The 21,133-nt window shown below is 32.4% G+C and overlaps 2 protein-coding genes and 1 long non-coding RNA gene across 3 annotated transcripts; 1 reads left to right on the top strand and 2 right to left on the bottom strand.

Annotated features, from left to right (window-relative positions):
* The first annotated feature begins 5,220 nt into the window (after nt 1-5,220).
* On the top strand, nt 5,221-8,525 carry LOC146927391 (WEB family protein At2g38370-like). Its single transcript, XM_085700669.1, has 2 exons — nt 5,221-5,508; nt 6,765-8,525. The coding sequence occupies exons 1-2, from the start codon at nt 5,314-5,316 to the stop codon at nt 8,241-8,243; spliced, it is 1,674 nt and encodes a 557-aa protein (XP_085556795.1). The 5' UTR covers nt 5,221-5,313; the 3' UTR covers nt 8,244-8,525.
* A 3,348-nt stretch (nt 8,526-11,873) lies between these two features.
* Nucleotides 11,874-12,628, bottom strand: LOC146927390 (uncharacterized). The gene is made up of 2 exons (XM_085707067.1): nt 12,622-12,628; nt 11,874-12,286 (listed from the first exon to the last, which is right to left on the bottom strand). Exons 1-2 carry the CDS (start codon nt 12,626-12,628, stop codon nt 11,874-11,876), a joined length of 420 nt encoding a protein of 139 aa, XP_085563193.1.
* Nucleotides 12,629-14,060: 1,432 nt separating this feature from the next.
* On the bottom strand, nt 14,061-19,972 carry LOC146927389 (uncharacterized). Its single transcript, XR_015005660.1, has 4 exons — nt 19,210-19,972; nt 15,966-16,106; nt 14,357-14,461; nt 14,061-14,225 (listed from the first exon to the last, which is right to left on the bottom strand). It is a non-coding gene; the product is annotated as an uncharacterized LOC146927389 (long non-coding RNA).
* Between the last annotated feature and the right edge of the window lie 1,161 nt (nt 19,973-21,133).

The raw sequence follows: 21,133 nt of genomic DNA, 5'->3' as shown, positions 1-21,133 counted from the left end.
GCGTCAGGATGCATCAGCTCATTGCAGCTACCCAAGAGCTGCTCGTAGCGCATCTTCAGTTTAGTGAAACTGATACTGACACTACCTTGTGTTCCGATCTCCTTAGCAGCAGCCTCCTCTGTAAATAGTAGGTGGTCCACCAGCATCTGTATCCCATCCTCACGACTAATGTCACCCTCCTGAATGAGCCTCCCAGTGATAGGGATGCCTAGAAGACACGCCACATCATTCAGCGTGATGGTCATCTCCCCAACATTAAAATGGAAGCTGCTGGTCTCCTCATGTCATCTCTCTGACAAGGTTGTAACAAACCCGTGAGAGATGTTGTCGTACCCACTATTCAGGAGGTGGGTAAGACCGGAATGATGCAAACGGCTCCAGAACCAGTCATCTTCATTATCCAGCTCAGGCAATGTCATGTATTTAAGCCTCAGCTTCTTCCCGTGGGATGTCCCTTTGACCCAATGCGTCCTTCGAAACTGAAATACAAAAACAAACAAAAAACAAAAAACATGATTACAAAAATAATAAGTAAACTAAACATTAAAATATATTCTAACATAAAGTTTACATTCAAATAAGTCAAATAAACATTAAAATAAATATTTAATATACTTACATTCTCATCAACCCATAGCATGCATGCAACATGAGATCCGAAGCGAGGTAATAGGTCTGGCACATAAGGCCCCCCTCCAAAGCCATCTAGTCCGGCCTCAAACTGAATACGCCCTTCATCCTCATCCTCACCCCCACCCTCATGCTGATGAGGCTCCTCCATAACAGGTTGAGGCTGCTCCATATCAGGCTGAGGAGCCTGATCCACATACCCCTGAAACCGATGCGCCTGATACGCATCGAACTCATACTGCTGAGCCTCCGAAAAATAATCCTGATGTGGCGGCTCCCGATACTCCTCATAATGAGGCTGATGATGCTGAAACTGTGTCGGGTCCAATAACTGCGACCCACCCGCCTGTGATGATGACTCAACCCCTAGCCTCGAGCGCCCACCTCTCCTACCCCCACCTCTAGGAATACGAGGGTTTACATCTTGCCTTTCCCTCCGCAAACTACCTGTAGGGACCTCTCCCGGCCTCCCAGGCCTAGATCTGTCAAGACTCAACAAGCAAAAAATCAAATTTTTTTCCAAACCGACATCGTGTCATTTCTAACAATTCAACATAAACACTTAAATTTAGACAGTGTAATTTTAGTCCGTAAACTACCACATTGCAGTAAAACATACCATAATCAACATTAACAAACTATATTCTAACTAATTTCATCATTAACAATCCAAAAAATAAAATAAAAAATCATTGAGGCATTTTATCAAACACATAGAGTGCAATTTTCAAACAACTAAGAAATCTAACAATTTCTAAACCCTAAACTACCACATTTCACTCTAAACAACATCTAAAGTACAATTCCTAAGTTAAATCATCACTAACAATCCTAAAAACAAACATGCAAGACAAATTTCAAAAAACCTAAAAATGTAAAATTTCTTCAAAAAAATCCAAAATTTCAACCAAAAAAATGGAATGCAGTAGAATAATCATCACTTACTTGATATTGTGGTCGAAATTGGCTTTGAATGGCGCAAGAATCATGAAATTCGAATTTGGGGGTGAAAAGTTCGTGTTTTCTAAAACTTGAAAATGGTGGTTCCGTGATGCTGTGTTTCAGTTATATGACTTAAGTTACGCAGCGTCAGTTAACTGCCGCAACGTTACTTAAGTCACGTAGTATGTACAACTTGTGTTAGTTAACTACCGCAACGTTAGTTAACTAACGTAAGGGGTAAATTTGGAAAATATGCTTGGCGGGAGCAAATCTTGCTGGGTGAAGAGCAAAATTCATTTATTAATAGTTAAATGGCGTTGACCACGACGGAGCTCCAGCAGCGTCACGGTGGTCCGGTGGCAAGATAACTGACTGTTTTTTATTTATTTTTAAAAATTTATTAATTATTAATTGTATTATTCTAGCAAATAAAAATCTCCATTTTTTTCCTTAAAAAATATCTAGTTGGGCCAAAAGTTGGCCCTCAATATGGCCCATCAATAAGACAATAAAAATGGGGCTAGGGCTTAATATAAATTTATTTAAGCTAATACTTTTCCTATCCTATGAGGTTCTCGTGCACCCTGTTTTTTTTTTTTTTTTGCTTCCGAAAATGCACTTCGAATTTTAGAATCCGAAACAAGTTTTGATTCTAAAATTCAAAATCTTTCTATATATAAAATGAAGATAGTAACTTCCCTCATTTCTACAGTTTTATGACAGAAGCTTTGTTTTTTAGCTGAGACATACATATGGTATGAATTTGATAAACATGCATTCGTAATCGTATAAAATAAATACTTTAATAAAAACATAAGAAACAACACAATTTTCAAATATTAAATTTAAAATAGAAACCAAATTCTCAAACATAATTGTGTTGTTTCTTATCGTTTCCATTAAAGTATTTATTTTATACGATCATGAATGCATGTTTATATCAAATCCATACCATATGCATGTCTCAGCTAAAAAATAAAATTTTGTCTCTGTGCTGAGACAAATCAAATTATATAATCCGAAATGTTTTATGACATTTTAGATTATATAATCCGAAAAGTGCATTTTTTACTCAAACACCCTTGAAATGACAAATTTATGAGTGAAAAAAGGCATTTTTCAGATTATATAATCTGAAATGTCGTTAAACTTTTCGGATTATATAATCTGAACTATCTCAGCACAGAGACAAAACTTTGTTTTTGGATGAGACACACATATGGTAAGAATTTGATATAAACATGTATACGTGGTCCTATAAAATAAATACTTTAATAGAAACGATAAGAAACAACACAATTTTCAAACATTAAATTTAAAACAGATATCAAATGTTCAAACATAAAACTGTAGAAATGGGGGAAGTTACTGTCCTCGTTTTATATATAGAAAGGTTTCGGATTTTAGAATCCAAACTCGTTTCGGATTCTAAAATCCGAAGGACATTTTTGGAAGAAAAAAAATTGGGCACACGAGAACCTCATAGGGTGGGAAAAGTAACAGCCATTTATTTAAGAGGGGGGGTCAAGAAACTGGGGTTTTCAAGGGGGCCTAATAAATGAGGCATTTCAATTTGAGGCTTTTTTGACAGCTCTAGTGGTAGACATAAGACTTGCCCGTGAAATTCACTTTTGAATCATGCATTATACATTGTTCTTTCAAAATTGATTGATTCACAAAGAAGCCTTGTGAATCATTTCTTACATTCAATCAAATTCTGTAAGAGTAGAAATATATTTTTGAGAACTTTTCTTTAAGCACAAAAAAGTTCTAATTTGGGAAGAGTTGATAAGTGTCAAATTAATGTTATTTTCTATAACACTTATCGACTTTTTTTGCAAATAATTCAGTATCAGATCCCCCAATTCTATATAAATATCGTTTATATAACTCGTTAGAAAGCTATTATGTCCATTTTCCATACTTTTTTTTATAGCTTTTGAGCATGACTACACCAATACGGAGCAAAAGAAGGCAAACATACGTGCTAGAAGCTAAGCCACAGAAACCTATAGACATTTGGTGAAAAGCCTTATTTGCTAGGCGGGTTAAGCGACTTGAAAGTGAGCCAAAACATAGAGTTTCAGAAGGAAAAGCCAAAAATGGTTCGCTAGGCGAGAATTGGTGCACTAAGCGAACTAAGGAAGTTTAAGAAAATATTTGAAGACAACTGGTTTTTCCCTCCAAAGAAGAAACCTTGTTTCACTAGACCAACCTTACTTCGCCTAGTGAACTTAAAATTTTATAACTTTTATAAATAGAGGTGTATGTAATTTCTATAGAAAGAACAATTGTTAAATTGAACCAAAATAGAGAGACAGGGGGCAGAGAGAATGAGTCACCATTAGAGGACTAGAAAGCTTGCAATCAAGCTTGTTGATGCTTCTCCAACATATATCAACTATCTTATTTTAGTTATGCATATCATGGATAACTAAATTCTCTATTAGCTTAACCAAGGTCCTGGATTCGAATCCATCCTTAGGCATGCATCATAGTTAATATTATTAAGGAGAGTTTGCCGCCCATTTGGGACTCACAATGCTTAAGGGATTAGTTTCCACAGTTGCGCACAGAAGATACCTGGTTTATGCAAAAACAAAAAAAAAACTCTCTTTTGTGTTGGGGTTGTTTGTAAATAGCTAGGAATCTATGTAGTAGTCTTAATTTGGCGGGTTTTATATGATTTAGGCATTCAATATAATCTTTAGTTTGTATTTGTTCTTAATGCTTTGCCGAAGATGTAATGCTCCTCAATTGATATTTTGATTTATTTTCAGCCTAGTCAGTCTGACTATCTACAGGACATGGTTTAAACTATGTATATGTGCTATCGTGCTAGAGGTTGTGGGTAGGTTTATATTCATGTATAACTATCCAAGCTTATGTCATTGAAACAATCAACTATTTTGCCACAGATGCATCTGAAGTCAGTTGGTTCAATGAATCTCGAGTTGTTAACCTTATGAGAAGACATACGACTCGAGATAAATGGAGTTATATCTGAGGTATAAAAAGTGTACAATCGATTAAGAGGAAACATAAGAAAAATAGTTATTGAAATTAAATCTTAACACAACTTTATCTATTCTGTTTTAGTTTAATTTGATTCACATCACTAAAACACGTTTATAAAACCTTGTTAAGAAAATTTTTCGTTGGAAGCAAAAATCAAGCTAAGCGTTATGGATTCGATATTTTATTTTTGATAAAAACCGACATATTTACTGTTGTACAAGGATAGTCAAAAGGGAAAAATTGTTTCAATTGGATTATTTTTAATAACCATTGGTTGGATTTTGATTTTATCTTTTATTTATTTTAAATATATGAACCACTATCCACCTTTTATCATGTGTAGATCGCACATATATAATTTGCAACATATAGCAAAGTATTTATTTTGGAAGACGGTCCACCCTTTTACTTTTCTTTATTCACAAAACCATCATCACATAAATATGAATTTTCACTTTTGTTGTTTGTTACCGTTGACACTATCCCACTAAAGTGGGCCCAACATGACCCACATAATTTCGAAAATCAAGGCAGCAACTCCGCTTTCATCATCGTCAATCAACACAAAGTTGACTAGACAAGACCGTTTGTTTTGTTTTGTATTTATGTTCACATTTATTTAACCGTTACACTTTCACTTTCACTTCTACAAATCCTAAACACTTCACAACACAACACAACAACCTTTTTATTTTTATTTTCTTGTCTTCTTTCTTTTTCTCTATGGAAATTCCTGAAGCTATGGTGGTGAACCCGGTTGAACCGGGTTTGAAGGTGAACGGTTTAAGAGCGGAGATTGATACTTCTGCACCGTTTGAGTCTGTTAAAGAAGCTGTTACTCGGTTCGGTGGTGTTGGTTATTGGAAACCTGTTCATAATCATAATAATAGTAACACTATTAACCTCATTATTCCTCAGGTATTTATTTTTATGTCATGCACTTCAATCCAAAGTTTGCATTTTTGTTATTATTTTAATATTTTTTTTATTGGTAGTTGTTTGGGATTTATAGATTACTTTATTTTTGTATTTTCTAATTAGGGAGACTTGGATCTGGATATATAGGTATAATGTGAAAGAAGTAAATGAGTTAAATTTTAATTTAGTCACTAAAATTGTAAGATTGTATAACTAAGTTAGTGCATGATGATATGTTAAAGCGATGTCTGAATTTTAATATAAATTTATAATATAAGTCATTCATATGAAAAATAATATATTTGGATAGGCAAATGTTAAGCATGTGTTTGATTTCAATTCTAGAGGGCCAAAAAGTGATTCTAGAGGTTGTAGAATTGATTTTATGATGTTTGGATGATTTAAGGTAGAATTGATTTTACTTGTAGAATTTATTCTACTTGAAGCTACAATTTGTAGGTTTTGGCATCTACAATTGATTTTATCCTTAATTTCATTGCTAAATCCACTTTTACATAAATGCATCCAAACATAACTCACTTTTATCTAGAATCAATTTTACAAAATCAATTAATTCAAAACCAATTCTTGTAAAAGCTGAACCAAACATACACTAGTGGTTTCGGAAGAAAATATGATTTTTTTGTGCTTACCCTCTAGTTCCTAGGGGAAGTAGATTCTGGTAATTTGGAGTTTGGCCGGAAGTCTGGCCAAGAGTTGTTCAACCTAGAAATCAAAATCGGGTTCTTCCAAATCATTTGTCATTAGGTGGAACTCAATAACCGCTCGTGTCTTAGTTAGAAGATATGAATTATGAATGCTCTTTGGACCTCCTAGTTAGAAATCCTTCGATGTGCCTCAGCTCACCAAGCAAGTTGTTAGTTTGGGATGAATGTGGAAATTAATTTAATGTGTATCTTCAAAATTATTGATTTTACAGTTTTTGTTTTTGCTGCTAGGAAGTTTTACCATGATTATTACTGTGGCTCCCTATTTTTTCAATTCGTATGTTCATGACCGTGATTCGAAATTGCAGTCAAACCGCAGTTTTGGTTTTGTGAAAACCTCTAAGATGTTTATATTGTTGAAGACCATAATTTAAAACTATGTTCATAGGAATCAAAACCTTATGTTTTTTTTTGGATTTCATACGTTTTTGGGGGTATTTTCTTTTTGGATAAATTGTTTTGTAATGAACTTGCTCATATTAGCATATCATTTGTGTGAAATAATCAAATTGTCTATCTTTTATTTAGCAACAAAACACAGAAGAGCTTGATGCTGGAAAATTGGAGGAACAAGCAGTGGAATTGGAGAAAGAGCTTATCGTTAAAGAAAGGGAAACTCTCGATGTTTTAAAAGAGTTGGAAAGTACCAAAAGGCTTGTTGAAAATCTGAAATCAAAGCTACAAGCAGAAGAAGAATCTGAGGCAAATTTGAACATTAAGGAGAAGCAGAATTTGTGTGATGATAAGGAGAACGAGAAAAAAGAAGATGAAGAAAAGGAAAACCATGGAAGTCGTGTTCCTTCCAATTCGGCGAATCCAGGTTTAATTTTAAGGGAATTGAAGCAAGCGAAATTTAATCTAAACCGAACAACAAACGATATCGCTGATGTTCGAGTTTCCGTGGAATCACTCAACAAGAAACTTCAGAAGGAAAGAATATCGCTCGAGAAAACCAGGGAGAGTTTAACTCAGAATTCTTCAAAAATAACTTCACTAGAGGAAGAGCTGAACCAAACAAGACTTAAACTGCAGGTGGTGAAAGAAGCTGAAATTGAATGTGGTTCAGATGAACCTTCCGATATTACGAAAGAGCTTCAACGATTGAGTTCTGAGGCAGAACATTTCAAGAAAATGGGAGAAGTTGCGAAATCAGAAGTCATGAGAGCAATGTCTGAGATTGAACAGACAAAAGCTATGATAAGAACATCTGAATTTAGATTAGTTGCTGCTCGAAAAATGAAGGAAGCTGCTAGGGCCGCCGAAGCAGCTGCACTTGCCGAGATAAAAGCGTTATCTTATTATGACGGGGATTGTGTGGAAAAGGGTGATGGAGTTACTCTTACCTTTGAAGAGTATAATGCTCTAACATGCAAAGCTCGAGAGGTAGATGAACAATCTAAGAAGAGAGTTCACGATGCTATGTTTCAAGTTGACGAAGCAAATGTATCGAAAATGGATGTTTTAAAAAGGGTTGAAGAAGCTACATTCGAAGTTAAAACAAGCAAGAAGGCTCTTGAAGAAGCTTTGGAAAGAGTAGAGGCTGCAAATAGAGGGAAGTTAGTAGTTGAAGAGGCTTTAAGAAAATGGCGATCCGAGGGTAACAAAAGGCGATCATCAAACTCTACAAAGTTTAAAAACCCTTCTCACTATCGAAGAAGCTCTCGGTTATTCGACATAAATGGGACGAATCAAGTTGATGATGAAGCCAAACCAGTTCTAAAGCCGACTCTATCGATAGGTCAAATATTGAGCCGAAAACTGATGATGCCAGAGAAGTTTGAAGGTGGGATGCTTAACGAAAGAATCTCGATGAAAAGGAAAGTGTCGTTAGGTCAGATGCTTGGTAAACAAAACTATGATCCATCTTTTGAATTTGAGAGGCAAGTTGAGAAAGAGAATGATCAGAAGCAGTTTTCTGCTAAGAGAAAGAAATTTGGTTTTGGAAGATTCTCTCTTCTTTTGACAAAACAACAAAAGAAGAAGAAGCCAACTTTGAACTTGAGGTGATGATTCAGTAATTACTTGATCATTTTACTCTTGCAACTAGTGCTGATAAGATTGCAAAAATGAGGATCTAAATGGTATTGTCATTGAATTTGCTAGGCTAGATTCTTGTTTGTTATTTGGGTTTCTAAAATAATAAATAAATTAATGTGTGTCTATCATCACTTGCTGTACTATTTTGTAGAGGGTGTTGTTTATAACAATTGTATAACTCTTGTAAGCTGATGTTATAATTTCCATATGTAAGTCGTTTTATTCTATTTATATTAGCTTAATTCTTGTCAAGGTTTTAAATAACGGTCGCGGTAGCGTCAAGGTTGTCGCGATTTCGGCTGTTACGGATGTTGCATTACTGATTGCGGTGGTCACGGTGTGAATTAATCACAACAATGCACAAATATTATTAAATCATTTATTTTATTCTATCATATAATGTATAATAACTTAAATTGAACTATTATTTTATATATTATAAGATGGTTAAAATAAATATAGTAATTACAACATTACAACACGAAAATAGACTATAAAAGGAATATGAGATACTAATTGCTCATCACAATCTCTCATTATCTATTTTTCCTTATGTACGGTGTTGTGTTTTTTGCTTCCGTAATGGTGTGTCCCATTTGTAACGGAGTTTTACAGTTGTATCGGCTTTTGGGTCACGGTCGTAACGGGTGTTTCGGTGTGATTTTTCATCTCACTCTAAAAATAGGTAAAAACAGTATTGCGGATAGCTGATAGCTTATAGTTGATGGATGATGACTGATAGCTGATAAGCTAATTAAAGTGTTTGGTAAAATTAGCGGTTAAACTAGCTGATAAATCTAAAATGACATAAATTGACATTCTTAGTTCATAATAAAATGTGTATCAATTAATATTAATATTTAAGACATTTTATAATTTAAATTAATCAATTAAATATATATTTTTATAGATTAATAAATTAATATTTTATTTTTTGGTCAAAATACTTAATTACTTTTTATTTTAAAAACAAAAAGAAAAATCGAATCCATATGTTAAAATACAAAAATATTAAAAGTGAAGAGGAAGAACAACAACAAAAAATAAAAAATAAGTTATATATCTAATAACATAAGCAACGACAACTAGATAAATTTTTTCCTAAAAAATAAAAACCAATTAGATACTTATTATATTCGTACTGTGTTTTGTTTAAGAATATATTACATAAAATTCAATCATTGCAAAGTGTCGTAAGGAAAAAAAAAAACTACTTATATTGCTAAATGAAAAAAAAAAATCATGTGACAAAAAAATGGGATTGAAAATTGTTTCAGCATTGAAAACGTAACATGTTTCAGATTGTAATAAATTATAAAGGGTGAAAAGGGATTTTAGATAAAATAGCAAAGGCAAAAGTGGAAGAAAAAACAATAAGCTATAAGTTATCAAACGCTACTTGGAATAGCATCTGAAAAATAGCTTATAAGCTCGTGAAATAAGCTATAAGCTCATGTGAAAAGATCGTTACCAAACAGAGCTTATTTTGTCAGACGAGCTTATAAGCTATCCGCTATAAGCTATAAGCTAGTTTTTTGGCCTTTCCAAACAGACCCTTAGGTGTTTGTGTTTAAAGGTGATTAATTTAAAAGTACTATTTGTGTTTTGGTAAAAAAAAAAGTAGTATTTGTGTTGTATTGAAAATTTATATTGAGTTTTGCACCAAATTTTTATTTTTTTTAAAGACACAATTAACTCATGCCATTATTTGTTTGTGTCCTAAAAAAATTATCTTTAAGTTTTGAAAATATTGAAGAGAGACTTTACAAACATTTAGAATGGCATCAAGTTCTATATACATCGAAGCTAAACTCATGTTATCAAGTCAGAATAGTGTATTCTTTAAGCCTTTTCCGCTGAGAATGGAGAGGTCTCAACTCTCTCCCGCCTCACGGAGTTATCGTATTCCTTGAAATCTGTCATTGCTTATCATCTCTAAAGCACATCCCTACACTATGCTTCCCTTGCTCTGAAAAGATTGTTGCGTCAACGTTACACTTTGGATGATAACACTCGTCGGGTAATTGGTGATGGTAGAGATACTCTTTTTTGGTATGACACGTGGGTGGGGGAAATGCCTCTGCGAGTCAGATTTCCCCGTCTTTTTGAGTTGGCTGTGGATAAGGAGTGTAAGGTGGAAGAGATGTGGAGGTTAGGTTGGGGGGAAGGTGGAGCGGCGTGGGTGTGGCGCCGTCGTCTGTTGGCATGGGAGGGGGAGAGTGTGAGGGAGTGCTCAGTGTTACTTCACAACATTGTTTTGCAGGTAGAAACATGATGATACTTGGAGCTGATTACTGGACACTACTAGGGGCTACACTGTCAGGGGCGCATACACTTTCATTACTACCACAGGTGTACCGGTGATTAGTCCAGCTGTCGATGTGTGGCACAAACAGATCCCCACAAAGGTGTCTATGTTTGCGTGGCATCTCTTTCAGAACCGGTTTTGCCTACTAAAGACAATTTGGTGCATAGGCGTGTAATCCAACCAGAAAACGCGGTTTGTGTTTCTGGTTGCGGACTTCAGGAAACAACAAATCATCTATTTTTGGAGTGTAATTTTTTTAGCTCTCTTTGGTATCAGGTTTGTTATTGGCTTGGTATATCTTCGGTGTTGCCTAGTAACCTTCGTCAACACTATTATCAGTTTACTAACATAGCGGGGTTGCCTAGAGTTACTTATCTATTCCTTAGAATAATTTTGTGTAAATACGCAAAATTATTGAATGAACCTAGAGTTGCCTATAGTCTTTAATATAGACTACATACATCATTTATTGAATGAACCTAGAATGTGGGTTTTTGCTTATAATAGTGACCGGAGGATGTATTCTACATGATTCTTCATAGTACACCAATTTATCATTTACTCCCTCCGTTTCAAAATGAGTGTCGCTTTAGCCAAAAAAATTTGTTTCAAAATGAGTGTCGCTTTCAGTTTCCAATGCAATAATAACTTTTTCTTTTCAATTGTACCCTCCAATTAATACTCTGCACACTACTTCCAAAGTATTACTTTTAAAACTAACCAATAGTTAATAAGGATAATTTGGTAAAATAACCATTCTCTTTCTCTTAATCATTGCATTTCTTAATATGTGTGTAAACACCTAAAACGACACTCATTTTGAAACGGAGGGAGTAATGATTTTATTATTGATTTTCCATTTTAGTCATACAATTAACAGCAGCATTTAAATGAAATTCACAATTACTATAAATATGTTACAATCAATCACTCTAAAAAACTAATAATTTCGATTTGTCTTAAAGAAATATATGTCAATATAAATATAATATTCCTCAAAATATAAATATAATGTATATTTACATATTTTATTTTACATTCTCACGTATATAATTAATTTGTAAATGTAAATACAAACATGTTTATAGTTAAAATGTATTTGCTTAACTCACAAATTAATCAGTGACAACATAAATAATTTTACAACATAACTAACTTAGATGTCTATAATAATAAATAATGGTTCAAATTTCAATTTGATTGTCTCATAATGAGTTGATTCTCCATTTTTTTTGGTAGTGTTACAATGTAACGAGGCAAAAGAAAAAGAAAAAAAGAGGGAAGAGTCGAAATTAAGTTTCAAGCTTATCTCTCAGGATGAGAGATTCCATGCCAGGCGGAGGGAAGTTCAAGTGAGCAGGGCACCTTGTATGTGATCCTTCCTTAGCCATAAAATCTGCACACATATTTTGTTCCCTAAGAACATGCATCAATGTTGTATTTCCATTTTCATGTAAAGCATCTCTAATATGAAGGATGTCAGTAGCATAAGTGTGTAAGTTATGATCACGACCAGCAATAATCAGGTCAACTGCTTCCAAACAATCACTCTCACAAATAATGTTGACATAACCTTTTTTACTACATAAATCAAGACCTATCTGGATAGCACGTAACTCAGTTAACAACGCATCACCTTCAGCTTCATAGTGAGAAAAACCAGCTATCCAATCTCCATCGTGGTTGCGAACAACACCACCAGCACCTAAACAACCAAAGCCTTCTAGAAAGCTACCATCAATATTGATCTTGAGTGTACCTTCCGGAGGGGGGCTCCAATGAGCTAAGAGGCGCGATGAGTGTGGGTCCGAACCAATATTGGGATAGTACAAAATGCATTCATCATGTAACTAAAAGATCTTTCGCACCACATCTTGAATACGCCAATGTTGATCCTAAAAAATAATATTGTTTCTCCAACACCAAGCATACCATACTCCTGTAACAAACAGAATAGAGGAAGTACCCTTTGTCATTTCATTTCATAAGTATACAAATATCCATGATTTGATGCAAGCTTTCAAAAGTATCAAAACATACCCTGCATGTATGCAGAAGTTTTTTTTTTTTTTTTTTGTGGAATTTCACTTCTTGGAACAAAGGGTTTCGCTCCTTCCTTTTTCTAAGCATAGGGTGAAACTAGCTATCACATTCTTATATTTTCATGTGTTGTAATCTTTTGTTGTGTTATGAAACTAAGTAAAGATGTATAGGTGTTTTTCTAACCCCATGTTCATGGCTATACCAATCTATATTAGTGGAAACTTTACTATTCGTTTTTGTATTGAGAGCTTGATTTTGTATAAATTATCCTTATATAATAATGATAATAATTAAATTTTATGGTATTGTGGAGACTGGAGATAGTAGTCCTAATTTTACATGAAAATCCGTTAAATCTGACCAAAAATCTTTAAAATAGCAATATGTATAAAATCAAAGAAAAAATAAATATAAAGTTACCTATCAATTTACGTAAATGCTATTATTTGTGTCTTTCCATGGAGTTTGCCACATGTATTTTCTTTTTTCCATATTCTATTTGGCTTTGTTGAATATATAAGATTGGATTGTAGTGATTTGAACTATTTGACACATGTATTATTTTTTCAATATTCTAGCTATTGCATATGGTAAATAAATTGCATTTTTTTTACGCAATCATGATTTGAAGAATTTTTTGGGTGGAATATGTACAATTGATGTCTTTGCAATGCCTTCCTTCTTCAACCATTAATGTAAAGTTAAGGTGCAAAGCTTATGCATATTAGTTGGTCGCATTTGCTTCAAAACAGATGGATCCAATGCCGTAATAACACAATTTGTATTGTACAAGGGATTGTGGATTAGGGGTAGCACTTAGGTGACAATGGGGCATGGATTAGTGCCTATACTATTGATTGTCTTGAAAGTACTAGCTGGATTGTAAACTTAAATCTTTTTTATTAGAATACAAATTGGTCCTTCTAGCAGTATCACTAATACTCATTTTATTTTAATTAAAATCACTAATGCACAGTTTACTTTCATAAAAAAATTGTTGCAAATTGATGCTTCTAGAGGTATCATCACATGTGAATCAATTAGATCATTACATTAAGTCGTTACCTATGAATTTTAGCTATATAAAAAATTCATTTCTTATTTATTATTTCTTTTATATATATCATTCCCACATGCATTTTTTTATTGAACAGAGAAGAGGAACACATTGTTAGTAAAAAAAAAAAAAAAAGGAAGACATTGAAAATGAATAAAGCATGTTATAAGAAGAGAAATTCTTATTTACCCATTAATAAAATGTGGATTTAGTTATCCAAGATGACACCAATAAATATCATTCATTTTTGTTAGTGAAATACATAATAATGTTGATTGGTGCCGCTCAAATGGATAAATTCTCCTTTTGTTAACGAATAAGAATATAAGAGTGGGTGTACCAAAAAAAAAAAAAAAAAGAATATAAGAGTGGGAGCAACATAATATGAAAAGAAATTTATAAACAAAATGGGCCTATGGACATTATTTGTTAAAATCCATTTATTTATTAATGAGTTTATTTTCTCTTGCAAAGCCTCACATGCATCCAAAGCTTTAATCGTTTTCCTCAAGCAAGGGAATGATCAATGCAATTTGGGCATTTCCTATACAAACAATAATCATAACAAAAATCAGAGTCAGGATTACGACATTCTAGGTCGCAAGTCGTTTTACACTCAATACAGTTTGGTAAGTCGTTATTAACATCTAGAGAAGATTGAGTTGTCTCACATACTTGAGTCACAACAAGCATAACCATTAACATCATCATCATCGTGGTGATACCTTTCCTCATCACGTTCTCTGCCATAAGTCTTCTCAATGTTTGTATTTCCTCTATCTCTGATAAATTTATGAAGATTTGTGTGTTTGAACTTTTACACTAAAAAAGTATTTTGACATAACCTTATTTATAGCCATAAATTAATAAATGGTATTTATTATTAAAAATATTTAATTACAATTGAAAAAAAATTAATTAACATATAATTAGCGTTCTTTATTTTTTCCCATGTTAAAAATCTCAATCTTTGACTCTCACACACACATGATTTTGAAAAAAATCTGACTCAAAAAAATGTGTATCCTTTGATTTGACTCAATAAATGGATTCAATGTTTCCTAAAAATATGGATTCAATCAAATACAATCCTTAAATAATGGAACAAAGGTATATTCTTACTCTCCCCTTTTTTATTTGAAAAAAAAGAAGAGAATTTTATAATAATAAAGGCAAAATTACACAATTAGTCCCTTAACTTAATTTTAAGTAACACTTTCGTCCTTTATCTTTTTTTTGTAACGATTTAGTCCTTTATGTTATAAAATGACAATATTTTATCATTTTTTATGAGATTTTTTCAATGAAATTTGATTTTCTAAGCTTATATGATGAAGATTTACGCTTGTCTATGAGTTTGATGATTTTTTTTCTTGGAGTTTTTGATTATTTTTTTCATAAAAAATGATAACTATGTTGTTATTTTATAACATAAAGGACTAAATCGTTACAAAAAAAAAAGATAAAGGACGAAAGTGTTACCTAAAATTAAGTTAAGGGATTAATTGTGTAATTTTGCCAATAATAAAAATACAAAACATATTTAATATAAGGTTTTGCTACAAAAGACCACTTCATTTGTCCTCATGAGTTTAACTCAGTTAGTAAGGACAATCCATAATATATGCAAGGTTCGGGGTTCAAACCCCGGCCATCACAAAAAAAAAAAAAAACCATTCCATTTTATAATGGTAGATTTTAGCATCCAACACATTTTTATTTAGATAGAAATACCCAACTCTTTGTTTTTTGAAAGTTAAAACTAAGGGACACAAATGTAATTTAAGTTTAAAAGTTAATATCTTTTCTATTTTTTTAAACTACTTTTGTGACATTGTGGTGGGACTGTCACATGACATTGCCCAACCACAATGTGGCATGTGGCTTTCTAATTTTAAAATAAAACAAAAAAGCCTTATGAAAGAGAGAGGAGAAAAAAAATATGTTTGGTTCAAATTTATAGCAATAACATTCCTTGGAATATAAAGATGTGAATTTTATTCCAAACTATTTGGATAAAAGATGTTTGGTTAACATTTTAATATTCACAGGAACCATAAAAATAGGATTAAAATAGGTTGTTACACATGAAATTATTCTCATCTTCATGAGAACTTTATTTCCACCCTTTTCTTTGGGAAAAATTTTCTGTTCCCAAAAACATTTTATACCAGAGAATAAAAATTTTTAAACTTGTAACAAACATACGTTAGTTATTTCTTTAAAACCATAATAGAAATTATACTTAAACAGCGGAAACTTAAATTAAAGGATCAAGGCATACCTCCGGCCATTGCTCATGTTTGAAGATGTTGAGGCTCTTCTAAACCTTCCACAATCTCACTTTGATGGTGTAAGCTTTCTGAATAGAGATGTTAGGCTTAGGGAACCAAAGATGATGAATTGCACTGCCTTTATATAACTTCTGCCATCAAGATGTTATAGTACGTGATACAATTGTTCCTCATTCCAAATGGGATAGTGGGCATTTACTATAATCGAGGGAAAGAATAAAAGACCACTTTCTGCTTAATGAGTAATTACCATATATAATGGGCCCCTAATGATAACTACCACTTATTTAAATAAATAAATAATAATGGGAAGAATACAACATTCTCCCACTTGGTCGACATATTCTTTCACTAACAATAATAAGAAACAGAGCACATGAATCATAGCGATAGGTTCTCTATATAATCGAGTATTATCTTCTAGGTATCGCAGTGTACTATGTCTCTAGCCAAATCATATAAACTCTTATAATTTATGTTTATTCTGAATCCAAACTTAAACGGTATTTCTCAAAATCAAATGTGTACACTTTATAGTTTAAAATATGAGAAAATAATACCATACATATAGTTTTATAAAACTAAAATCGTTCTTATAACGAAAATCAGGCATAGGAACCAAATCTCATCCTTTCTACATGATCCTCAAATTGACGGTTGCATGCCTTTAGTCAACGGATCAACATTCATCAATTCAGTGCTAATATGCTCAATAGCAATTGTTTGATCTTTAACGTGATATCTTATGGCTAAGTACTTAATGTCGATATACTTGATTCGAATTTTACTTTATTATTCTTAGCCATAGAGCTGCAACTGAATTGTCATAATACATCCTTAATTGTCTAGAAATTGAATCCACAATTTCCTACCCAAAAATGAAACTATTCACCCATACACCTTGTGATGTAGCCTTAAAGCATATACAAACTTAGCTTCCATTGTAGAAGTGGCAGTCAAGGTTTGCTTTGTGTTTTTTCAAGAAACAACTCCTTCGGCTAACATGAAAATGTAACCGCATGTTGATTTTCTTGAATTAGACACAATCAGTAAAGTCTGAATCAGAAGAACCTTTGACCTCTAAATGTTTAGTTTGCATATACATAAGCATGTACTCTTTGCAGCTTTCAAATATTTCATACTTAAATTACTATGAAATTTACTTAATATCCCAATTACAAATGCAATGTCAGGTTGTGTGCAACCTAAGCATACATTAGGCTTCCAAACAACCGAAGCATATGGAATATTAAGCATTTGTTCCCTCTCAAAATCGTTCTTCGGGCATTGTTCCATATGGAACCCATCACCGTTCAACATAGGTGCTACCCTTGGTGAACAATCTTTCATTTGAAACCTCTCTAAGACCTTATTTATAATTACCTTTTGTGAGCTCAGAATTCTATGAACTCTGTCTCTTTGAATAATGACAATGACATAAGAAGTGTCACCCAATCCTTCATATCAAAACTCTTAGAGAGAAATTGTTTCACCTCATATAGCAAACCTTTATCATTGATAGCAAGTAAAATATCATCCACACACTAAAATAAGGAAACAAATTTTACTCCCACTGACTTTCTGGTATATACATTGATCCATAATGTTCTCTACGAATCCAAACGAAGAGATGACATCATGAAATTTTAAATACCATTTACGGGAAGCTTGCTTGAGTCCATAAATGGATTTCTTAAGCTTGCATACCAAATGTTCATCACCACTAGAAGAAAATCCTTATGGTTGTCTCATATAAACCTCTTCTTCTATGTCTCCATCTAGAAATGCAGTTTTCACATCCATTTCATGTTGTTCTAAGTCAAAATAAGCAACTAATGCTAAGATGATGCGAAGAGAATCCTTATTAGATACAAGGGAGAATATCTCCTTGTAATTTATTCCCTCCTTTTGAGTGAATCATTTGGCAATGAGCCTAACTTTATATCTCTCAATGTTGCTTAATAAGTCTTTCTTTGTCTTATAGACCCATTTACAATCAATGATCTTTAAACCATTAGGCAACTCGACAAGATCCCAGACTCCACTAGATGTCATTGAATTCATCTCATCTTTTATAGCATCATACCATAAATTGTGTGAGCTCTAGCCATGATAGTTTGACATTGCCATGAATCAAATAAATTAAGTATTACTTTGCAAAACAATTTTTAGAATTTCTTCGGTTTAAGACAAACTCAACTTTCATTTCATCCGAGGTTTTAATAACATGGAAGAAATATAAAGTAACCTTAAAATTTAGATAGACTTCATAAGAGTTTATGCATTCTTCTGGATCATGAAGTACGGTGTAAAAAGTATAATAGAACTTCTATGAAGCTAAATTAATATTCATCGTAAACTTCTAAATCTACCATTAATTAATTTTAATTATATACAAATCAATTTAGTTGTTTTTGCAATTTTTTTATAAAAAAAACGATCAGCCATATATTTGAACAGCAAAGTTTTAAATTAAAAATTTAGAAGTAAATTAAAGTTCAACAATAAGAAATAGTATCTAATTTGTCAAAAAAAAAGTAATCAAATATTTTTTTCCTTTTCAAAAAGAGTGATAATTTTTTTTTATTCTTTTGATTAGAAAATATTTTGAATAATCAACCAAAGAAAAAAGAAAATATTTTTATTTATTTTTGCAGATATATTTTAGGGTGTGTATTTTGAAAATCAAACAAATTTAAACAAGTGGCTATCAACACCATTTCACAGTGCTCGGATTACATTGTAAAGGTAAAGCCTTGTTTGAACTTTGAAGCATCACTACCATTTCAGTGTGGAGTTTCAAGATTACTCACATGAAGGCTGATATTTTAATGCACCCTATATCCAGAATTACAGGTAAAATTTCATGTCAGTGTTCAAATAAATATTGTGTTTGAAATGCAATTAAAGACCTCCAAACTTATGTTTGAACAAACCAACATTATATTCGCAATTTCTGCCTCAAATGTTAGTTAGAACCGCATCAACAATGTTCGCAAAATATAGTTAAAGTCAACAAACTTTAATCCAAATAGTTAAAGGAAATCAGTTTGCACCTTTTTTTATTATATGGAAGAACTACTGATTTTGTTGTCTTTGCTTATGAGGGCTTCCAAGTGTAAAAATGAAGAGGATGATAGAAATTTAATGATGAATACCACAAAAGGATGTATATCTAAAATTTGATAAGTACCTTCAAATAAGTGAATAGCAAATAAAGAAACATTGTCTTACCTTTCCTTAATATTTGTTGTTTATCTATAATCAACCTTTTTTCTCTTGGAATAGCCTTTCTAATAATTTTTCCCTTCAAATAATTCTGCATGGAAAGATACTCTACTCTTTGGACATGGTTGCTGTGAATTTAGGTGTGAATGAGATAATGGGCAAAGCAATTAATACAGAGAGGAAATGGAAATGGAATGAAGTGCATTGCAACAAATCTGAGTATTTATAGTAAAATGAAACCAAATAAGACAAACCCTTTAATTATTAGTATATTAAAAGTAGGTCTAGATGTTTAGACTTTGCTGTAAAGTTTAATAGCCTTGCAAGCAGTGTATTATTTTAATATGGTATAATACATAGTAGAAAATATTACAATTTATTGATGAGTTTATTTTCTCTTGCAAAGCCTCACATGCATCCAAAGCTTTAATCGTTTTCCTCAAGCAAAGGGTTCACGTGGTTCATTGCATATCAAGCAAGGGCAATCTGGGCAATTCGTGTGCAAACAATAGTTATAGCATATGAGAAGTGGTTCAGTTGGCTTTCCACATGCTATGCCGCAGAGAGTTCTACACTGATTACAGTCTTCGTCGACATTATTAACATCTGTAGAAGATTGAGTTGCCTCACATACTTGAGTCACAACAAGCATAACCATGATCATCATGGTGATACCTTTCTTCATCACGTTCTCTGCCATAACTCTTCTCAATTCTTCTCAATGTTTGTATTTCCTCTATCTCTTGATAAATTTATGAAGATTTGTGTGTTAGAACTTTGACATAACCTTATTTATAGCCATAGATTAATAAACGGAATATTTTTTTTATCTTTTAGTGTGCCACGTGGCATGGAATGATTAGTCCACGTGACACACTGTTAGTTTTGGTTTTTTTTTAACTTGACTTAACGAAATGACCAATAACAAAACTTTTACAAAGTGTAGGGACTAATGTCAAACAAAAAAAAAGCAGGGATCAATGTCAAAATACGGTGAAAGCGCAGGGACCAATGACATATTTAAACTTTTTTTCAATGTTAAAAATCTCAATCTTTGACTTTCAGACACACACATATGCCTTTAAAAAAAAAAATCTTTAACTCAACAAATGTGAATCCATTAATTTGACTCAATAAATGGATTCAATCTTTCTTAAAATTATGGATTCAATCAAATACAATCTTTAAATAATGGAACAAAGCATAGTTTTAAAACTCGGTGCTCGATCATCGACTCAACATAGGTAATTCGATTAAACTGAATAACTCGGTCTTAAGATTAAATTTTTATAGGTATTAAACCAAATTAGATCGGATTGAATCGATGACTCGAACACTTAAAAACTAAAAATCTGACATGTAATATGTATATTAATATTTGTATAGCTATATTTTTCTTAAAGAGTATAGCTGTATTTTGTTGACAGAAAATATATTTTATTTTGCATATCTATTAATATTAATATAATGTGTAGATTTTCTATAAAAAAAAAATAAAAAATATGATATGCATATTAAACTTTTTTTTGGGAGAGACTATGGCACCTATAAAATGTCAAAAATCATTAAACAAACTTATATAATTTCGCAAACTGATTCTTCAAATTCAAAATCATAGATCCATAACATGTATATTTTATATCTAAAGAAACCATACAATATTTAGATAAATATTAAAAATGTCAAATTTGTTTAAATGATATTTTGTATTCTTTAAACGTTATGCTATTTAATGTGATGGGAACCCACATTTTTATTCATAGTTTTAAAACTCGAACCGGTAATCGACTCGGTAAGGTACTGGTCACTGAGTCAATGGTCGAACCATTGGGTCACTGGTCGAAACGAATGAAAGAATCAGATTAAATCGGTTGACTCGATTCGATTGTGTCACTCGGTCTTTATAATGAAAATCTTGTATTACATTGGA

Source organism: Medicago sativa, chromosome 4 (assembly GCF_051527215.1).
Source record: "Medicago sativa cultivar Bolivia chromosome 4, Bolivia_mono, whole genome shotgun sequence".
Lineage (NCBI taxonomy): Eukaryota > Viridiplantae > Streptophyta > Magnoliopsida > Fabales > Fabaceae > Medicago > Medicago sativa.
The sequence above is the reverse complement of the archived record's forward strand: the minus strand, read 5'-3'. Positions and strand labels throughout refer to the sequence as shown.